This window comes from Mustela nigripes, chromosome 2, assembly GCF_022355385.1.
Source record: "Mustela nigripes isolate SB6536 chromosome 2, MUSNIG.SB6536, whole genome shotgun sequence".
Taxonomy (NCBI): domain Eukaryota; kingdom Metazoa; phylum Chordata; class Mammalia; order Carnivora; family Mustelidae; genus Mustela; species Mustela nigripes.
This window is the reverse complement of record NC_081558.1, coordinates 204,090,964-204,099,712: the sequence shown is the minus strand read 5'-3', so window position 1 is coordinate 204,099,712 and position 8,749 is coordinate 204,090,964. Positions and strand designations below refer to the sequence as shown.

Genomic DNA, 8,749 nt, shown 5'->3' with positions numbered 1-8,749 from the left:
GCAGAGAGGTAGGCAGAGAGAGAGAGAAGGAAGCGGGCTCCCTGCTGAGCAGAGAGCCCAATATGGGGCTCCATCCCAGGTCCCTGGGATCATGGCCTGAGCTGAAGGGAGAGGCTTTAACCCACTGGGCCACCCAGGCACCCCTATTTTTATTTTTATTAATTAAAAAAACTAAACAAAAAGTGGCTTCTCATGCCCTTTACATTCAAACTATTTTAATCACACACATAGTGAATTTCTGGAAAACTCCCCAATTAAAAAAGCACATGTCTTAGTCTTATAAAAATCGTTTTCTACTGAGGACCCTAAAGTCTTGGCGAGCTTCAGAGGTGCCTGGGCCACACTTTGAGAATCCCTGATCTCTTATAATGTTTCCCAGCAAGTGGTTCACACATCATTAGATTTGACATGGCAAAAAAGTTTTTATTTCAATAATTATGTATTTTAAGTGATTATTAGAAGTTATTACTGATGATACACTTGATGCCTCTGAGTATTCCTTAAGGCACAGCAAATCTGTTCCAATTTTTAAAAATATACAATTTGGTAGTGTCCGAGTCAAAGGACAAAAGTCGCGTCAAAACGTTCCGCTTCACGTTTTCTGTATTTTCCATAAGAGTGGGCTACTTTCACAGAGTGAAATTATTCCTAAAAATATTCTATTACCATTCAACCTTTTTGAAATCAGCCGTATGGTGATGTGGGAAGGCACAGAGATCGGGTTTTAAGATTCTGGGACCCAGAAGAAGCAGAACAGAGGAATACAGCTAATGGCTTAGAACCCGTATTTTGTCATCAGGGTTAGGAATCCTAAATTTAACGTTTCTAGCGCTGCGATATTGAACAAACTACCATTTGCAAACGTCGGTTTCCCTGTATCAGACGGAGATGGTCAGAGCTAACTCCTAAGATGGACCACTAGCTGATACACCGCACGTCAACAGCCGAGGCTGGCACACACACATAAAATCCTACAGATTTTATTTATGGCCCTCAAGTCTCCAGCGCTTCCCACACGCCCAGGACAGAGCCGACGCCCAGCGAGGTATTTCGAAGGGGAGGAGAGCAGGTGCTCTGCCTCGGGGGGGGGGGGGGGGGGGGGCACAACTGAAAAAAAAAAAAAAAAGATTAAAGTACCATCATTAATCCTTTTCACAGTGAGGAAATCATACTGAAAAATCTCACAACGGATATTTATAATCAAATCACCACAATGTATATTGCGTATGTCTTGCAATTTGTATGTTATACTTCAATAAAGCTGGAGGGGGAAAAAAGAAAAAAAAAAAAAAAAAAGCACAACTGCCCTGACGTTGGGGGTGGGTCTGGAAGATTTCGCGCAACTTAATTTTAAAAGGAGTGGGTTCCAGGTCAAATCTGGCAAAAACCAAACGTCCCAACCTTGGAGTCTCAGCAAGGGATTCAACACCCCGGACCCAGCGCGCTAGCTGACACACGGAGGGCGCGCTCTGTGATCGGCCCAATCGATCGACGTGATCGAGGATCGTCAACTCAGGCCTGGCTGCAGACGCTGATTTTTTTCTCGCGAGGCTTCAGATCGGGCTGCTAGAGAAGAGGTGGGTCCAGTCGGAGAGAAAGGAGGAGCGTGAGGTCACCGCACGCTGCGTCCCCAGGAGGCTTTGCGTGCCCCTCGCTTCCTCTGGGATCTTCCGAGCGAGCGCGTGAACGGCTACCTGCAGAGGCCATGGCGCTTCACGTCCCCAAGGCCCCGGGCTTTGCCCAGATGCTCAAGGAGGGGGCGAAGGTAAGGCATGGCGGAAGAGGGAGTGAGGTAGGAGAGCTGCCGGAGCGCTGCGGCGGCCGGAGCGAAGGAGCGGGGCCTGCTCACAGTCTGGGTGTGCTCCCCGGGCACAGCGGTCGGAGGAAAGGAAGATTCCAGAAAGGGAGGTGTTCTGGGGGCAGGGGGAGGCTTGGCTGCCGAGACCCACGGGCATTTTCGTTCCTTCCCTTCCCTGAAGGGGCGGAGGCGGCGAGAGGCAGGCCCGGCCGCAGGATTCGCGTCCTGTGCTTCCTAGGCGGGCAAGCGGGAAACCGCTGATGCGTTTTCTTCCGTCCCTGAAACGGGGCTCCTCCGGCTCTCCGCCTTTTTGAGGGTGAAGTCGAATAACGTAGGTGAAATGCTTCGGGAACCGCGAAGCCGACTGACAGCAGTTCAGGGAGTGGGTGATCTGAGGAGAGGAGAGGGACCCGGGCCAGTTCTGGACCGTTGTCCTTCAGCGAGGGATAGAGGGAGGGCTCCTCGGCTCGCCCGCAGTAGTGCGTTGCGGTAGGAACAACGTTACTCTCAATCCGGATGGGTTCTGGTCCCGACTTCGATGAGCTGGTTTGATGTACAACCTACCCGCAGCTCTTGCTTTCGTCTCTCCGTTAAGAAAAGGATGGGGAAACCTTTGAGGTGCCACTGTCGGGCTTAACTGCAAGAATAAGGGTCGCCCTGGACTAATTAATTAAGACTTTCTGTTTTGTGGTCAGCTCAGGAACATCATTTCAAGAGCCTAAGTTCTTTAAAATATCTTCATATACTACCAATAAGTTTGACTCTTGTATTCAAAGTCTTCCCTTTTTTGTCCGCCAGATTTCCTGTACCTGGTTAAAGAAATAACAGATCCTTGTGGTTCAGTTTACAGTAACAGTGTGAGGGAACTAGGTTCTGGATGGCGGAATACACGTGGGATAACATGAGTATATGGAATATCAGGGTCCGATGTAAATACTGGTAAAACAGCTTCGCTGGTAATGACATTGACTCTTCTAAAAAATGAGACTCAAGATTTTTCATAGTTTTTATTCTTTTGAGACAGTCAAGTAAGGATAGTTTCAGATACATCTGATAAAAGAAAGTATTGTAAAAAAAAAAAAATAGTAATGACAAAAGATTCCTTAGAAAGTACTGTAGTAGGGAATGACAGGAAATAAAGTCTCTCCCCCCCAAAAAATGAAGGGTCATAGGTAGATAGAACAATTAAATAAGATGTTCAAGGAAGAACTCTTAGCTCGGTACCGAGTGACAGAAGGGACCAGCCAAGATTGAACAGGGTAGTGTTCCAGGCTGAGAAACCAGTAGGTACAGAGGCCCTAAAGATGAAGTGAGTTTTGACCTGTTAGAGAAAACGGTAAGAAACGTGATGGGGTTGAACCTCATTAAGGGAACGCAAGAATGGTGAGATGAATTTAGAGAACCTGTAATTCAGGACCAGAACATGTAGGACCTTTTAGCCCGGAGGAAGGATTTACATTTTATCCTAGGAGTGATGGGAGACCATTGATGGAATCGGATTTATGATCACATGGCTGTTCCTCAGAATGGGTGAGGGGGAAAAGCCAGCAGTTAAGCCAGATCAGACTAAATGCTCTTGTAAGAGTTCAGCTCTTGACTCTGAAGACATGGTCTCTAAAGCAATGGTTATTAACCTTGTGCATATCACAGTTCCTTTTATGAATATTATAAAAGCTACACCTTATGCTCCAGAGCAGAACTCTCATAGAACTACCCGTGATGAGGGAAATGTTCTGTGTCCGTTGTCTACTTGATCTTAGCCAAAAGGTGAGAAGCAGTGTATCAGTTCTGTCTAATACAGTATCCACTAGCCACATGTGTCTGCTGAACACCTGAACCGGATTGAGAAACTGAATTTTTAATGTTAATTATTTAAACTGCATGTGGTTAATGACTACTAAGTTGAGCATAGCAACTCTAGAAAAATGCTCACTGAACAAACGGGGGGCTCATGAAACCCATCTGAGGCCATAAGTAAATCCCAGCTCTAATCAAAATCCAGTGTAAAGTTTGAGAATTTTCACGTGAGCAATTCAGCAGTTTTTCAACATGGATGCATTAGAATTGTGTTCCAGTTTACAGAAGCGCTCAGAAGTCCATATAAGCATTTGGGGACAGGTATGTTAAGTGGAAATTCCCAACAAACAGAAAACTGCTGGTTTTATAATGCTCAGATTCCTAACACAATCAGAAAAGTATTCATACCATGTTTTCACATTTAGTCCAAAAGTAATGATAAACTTTACCTGAAATACCTCATCTGCATTTACTAATCAGTCACAACATTCTTTCCTGCACTTTTCACTATATTTTAAAAAAGAAATCATACGTTTTATGTTTTGATGTGTAAGTGGATACCTGTGGTCCTTAAAAATGTCAGTTTATTCCCCCAGTGAGCAAATTTATGAACCATTTATGAATACCAAACACTATGCTTTCCTTACATAAGTCTTGCTTGATTATTCTTTAAGCAGTCCTATATGTAGGTACTATTATAATTATCCCCATTATAAGATGAAGAAAAACCTTGTCTTTTACTCTTTAATTAGAAGGAGGTTTTGTTTTTGTTTTTGTTCTACAGCATTTTTCTGGATTAGAAGAGGCTGTGTACAGGAACATTCAGGCTTGCAAAGAGCTTGCCCAAACAACTCGTACAGCATATGGACCAAATGGTAATTTCCAAATTCATGTTTTAAAAGATGCAGTAATCGAATTTTGCGTACTTCTTCAAATTTACTCTAAGAATATTATACATTAAAAAAAAATATTATACATAAACTGAGTTCTAGCTGCCATACAGAAGTAATTTCGTAGTTCATTGCCACCAGTGTAGTGTTCACAGTTTTTAACCAGCAACTCAGATCTCTTTAGAAAAATAGGAATCAGGGACACCTGGGTAGCTCAGTTGGTTAAGCGGCTGCCTTCGGCTCAGGTCATAATCCCAGCGTCCTGGGATCGAGTCCCACATCGGGCTCCTTGCTCAGCAGGGAGCCTGCTTCTCCCTCTGCCTCTGCCTACCATTCGGTCTGCCTGTGCTCACTCTCTCCCCCTCTCTCTCTGATAAATAAATAAAAATCTTAAAAAAAAAAGAAATCAAAGTGTTACTTTTTGTCATTAAGATGATAGAAAAATTATGGTGCCTTCACTATTGAGGTGATACCTAATGTAAGGGAGAAAGTTCTCTTTTGCCTCCTACCATCAACTGAATTTAATTGATACACATGTATGGAAAGCAATAAAACTGTATTATAAAGTAGATTATTTTGGTCTTTCTACATGTTAATGTAATTTACATTTATTAAACAAAAATATGAGAAGATAGTTTCCCTAATAAACAGTCGGAGGTTAGAAAGGACAGGAATAATATGGGAGTACGTTTAGGCTCATAGTTTTTTTTGGTTTTGTTTTTAAGATTTTATTTATTTATTTAATTGACAGAGACAGCAAGAGGGAACACAAGCATGGGGAGTGGAAGAGGGAAAAGGGAGCAGGGAGCCCAGTGCGGAGCTTGATCGCAAGACCCTGGGAACATGACTTAAGACAAAGGCAGACACTTAATGACCAAGCCACCCATGTGCCCTTAGGCTAAGGTAGTTTTAAAGAGTAAATAATAATTTAAAAAAAAGAGTAAATAATACATGTCAAATTTTTATAGTTATTTTAAGAAATAGATACAAGCTTATATTTCTTAACTAGGTTTTTTGGGGTATTTGGAGAAAGATTTGAGTGATAATGAATTTCTTTTTCTTACTTTTTTCTTCCCTTTTTCTTTTTTTTTTTTCTTTAATTTCAGGAATGAACAAAATGGTTATCAACCACCTGGAGAAGTTGTTTGTGACAAATGATGCAGCCACTATTTTAAGAGAGCTAGAAGTAAGTTACTTCTTTGAAGCCAAGAAATATTTTGATGATGTCAAAAATTAAGTATAGATTGACATAGGAAAAAATCTCTTAAGGTAATAAGGAACTTTTTGCCCCAACTTCAAAGTTTATTATATTGATTTTCTTAATTATGGAGTCTTCTTTAGTTTTAACATCTCACCACTTGATTTAAAAACCTCACAAGTTATTAATTTATGGAGAATTGGTTGTGATAAAAGTATATTTGCTAATAATCATATCAAATTGAGTATGTTGTCTCATTCTGTATAGAGTAGGACACTGAAGTGAATTATTCCATAATGCAGAAATCACTAGTACTTAAAACAGTGATTTTTAAAAAAACACAAACTATTTCTTTGGCTTTGTGAAAATAAAAGTTGGTGGCATTTTGCTTTGTTCACCTACAGTTTTGATGTTAGAGTCTGTAGAATAGGTAACTGCTGGCAGGGTTGTGAGAAAGGTCTGGCACCTGAACATTAGAGAGCCATTCCTCAGCTAGCTGCTTTGTAGCTGAAAGATATTTTCAACTTCAAGGAATTTTCTTGAACTTCGTTCTTAGAGCATTAGAGCTTAATCTTTTCAGATGAAACTGTAAGTATGTTAACATTTCTCTACTTGTTTAAATAACAGTGCATTTTTAAAATAATATGGTGAACAAACAAACTTCATTCCGTAAGATGTTTACGGAAGGACTAGTCATTGTGATTGTTAATGTTGGACAGTAAGATGGTCTCAGGAGTTATTCAGGGATGATGGGAACATTGCCTTAATAAAACTGTAATGATGGGGGCACCTGGGTGGCTCAGTGGGTTAAAGCCTCTGCCTTCGGCTCAGGTCATGATCCCAGGGTCCTGGGATCGAGCCCCGCATCAGGCTCTCTGCTCAGCCAGGAGCCTGCTTCCCTCTCTCTCTGCCTGCCTCTCTGTCTGCTTGTGATCTCTGTCAAATATAAAAATAATAATAAAAAAAAAAAAAAACTGTAATGATGGGGAGCATGGGTGGCTCAGTCAGTTAAGTGTACAACTGTTGATTTCGACTCAAGTCTTGATCTCAGTCTAGGGATTGAGCCCCGCATAGGGCTCTCAGCTCATCAGGGAGTCTTTTGGGGATTCTTTCCCTCTTCTTCTGTCCCTCCCCCACTTGTACGTGCACACATGCTCATGCTCTCTCTCAAATATGCGTGTAATTTCCTGAATCTTACGTGCAGAGACATCTATACTGGATTGCTGACCATCAAAGGAAGGTGCACTACACTATAAGTAATATGTAGCAGTATGATTGAGTGGAGCTACCTAGCCCATGGGGAGATTGGAGTCTTAATTTAAGAGGGAATGGAACTGAAAAACTGTGTGTTGCTTAAGGATCAAATATTTCGATGTTTAAATTCAAATTTCTACCAGGTGCAGCATCCTGCTGCAAAAATGATTGTAATGGCCTCTCACATGCAAGAACAAGAGGTTGGAGATGGCACGAACTTTGTTCTGGTATTTGCTGGAGCCCTTCTGGAACTAGCTGAAGAGCTTCTGAGAATTGGCCTGTCAGTTTCAGAGGCAAGTGTTCATTTTATAACGTACTCCTGTTTAATTTGTGACCATGTATATACACACTGTAAGAATCATCATTGTAGTAACAGTTTAACTTGCGCCACTTGGAGCACACGTGCCTTACGTGTAGTATCTTATCCTCTTCTTACAAGAAACCTGTGAGTATGGCCTGTTAAAGTTCTATTTTATTTTAGATGAGGAAAGGGAAATTTAACTTAGAAAAATCTGTAAGTGGCAGTTAGCATTCAAATTTGGGTCATCACAAAAGCCTAAACTCTTGATGAGTAGGCTGTGCCATGAATGCTTATTCTGAAAGTATACTTTGCCATTTTATTTGGAAAACCAATACCCATATTTCTTGGGTTACCAAAATAATCTATGTTTTATAAAGTCATGTCAAAATTACGTCTTTTAAGGAAATGTTTTTGCTCTTTAAGGTCATAGAAGGTTATGAAATAGCCTGCAGAAAAGCCCATGAGATTCTTCCTGATTTAGTATGTTGTTCTGCAAAAAATCTTCGGGATGTTGATGAAGTATCCTCTCTGCTTCATACCTCCATAATGAGTAAACAATACGGTAATGAAGTATTTCTGGCCAAGCTTATTGCTCAAGCATGTGGTGAGTATATTGGTCAATGAAAAGCTCCAAAATAAAAATATCTTAATGAAAGTAAGATATTTTATCTGTTGTTCCAAAATATCTTTTGATATGTCTCATTTTTTTAACAGTGTCTATTTTTCCGGATTCTGGCCATTTCAATGTTGATAACATCAGAGTTTGTAAGATTCTGGTAAGTTTAGAAAATCTATCAGTGTTGTCGACAAAGGTCAGTTGCATTTTGCAGAAAGAAAAAGATATCTTGATCCAAATCTAAATTTTATCCCAGGTTTTGAGCATTTAGGACTTTGTGTCTTTTGAGCTATCATTTGTAATTTTTTATATTCGTAGGTTAAATTTTTTAAGGGTGTTGATGTATTATCTCCTTGTAAAGTTATCTTTTCACGACAAGTTGAAGATTGAGAACAGTGTATAAACAAAATATTAATATGTCTTATGTTCTTCATATGTGCTGAATTAAACTAATAAACTTAGAAGCTAATTTCAAATGAGATGAAGTTCAATACAATATTAGAATTCACATCTTAATGCAATACTAAGAGTATTTGTTTATTTAAAAAATTGTGTTTCCCATAGGAAAATTTAGAATTTTATTTGAGTTTAGCTTATATAAATATACCTGTTGTGTATTTATATAGATGCTGTGCATTTTCTGACTCCATGCACTACCTTCTCCTCCCCCACTGAATTGTAAGCCTGTAAGATCAGAAACTTTGCTTTGTTCCCTTTTCTATCCCTGGTACTAACAGCTGTGCCAGCTACATTGGCACCATGTATTAGGTGAGTGAGAGAATGAAGGGCTCAGAGCAGTTGTTCTCTGTCTTTGGTTGCTCTTAGTGCACTGAAGGCCCTCCGCCCCCTTCTTTTTTTTTTTTTTTTTTTTTTTTTTAAAGATTTTTTTTTATTT

The 8,749-nt window shown here is 40.4% G+C and overlaps 1 protein-coding gene across 1 annotated transcript in view; it reads left to right on the top strand.

Moving 5' to 3' along the window:
- The first annotated feature begins 1,584 nt into the window (after positions 1 to 1,584).
- The window catches only part of CCT8 (chaperonin containing TCP1 subunit 8), a 14,378-nt gene continuing 7,213 nt past the window's right edge, over positions 1,585 to 8,749 (top strand). The window contains exons 1-6 of the mRNA XM_059392229.1: positions 1,585 to 1,765; positions 4,380 to 4,470; positions 5,592 to 5,671; positions 7,081 to 7,230; positions 7,662 to 7,842; positions 7,953 to 8,014. Coding sequence (XP_059248212.1) covers positions 1,706 to 1,765; positions 4,380 to 4,470; positions 5,592 to 5,671; positions 7,081 to 7,230; positions 7,662 to 7,842; positions 7,953 to 8,014 — 624 coding nt within the window. The 5' untranslated portion in view covers positions 1,585 to 1,705. The remainder of the gene's footprint in view (positions 1,766 to 4,379; positions 4,471 to 5,591; positions 5,672 to 7,080; positions 7,231 to 7,661; positions 7,843 to 7,952; positions 8,015 to 8,749) is intronic.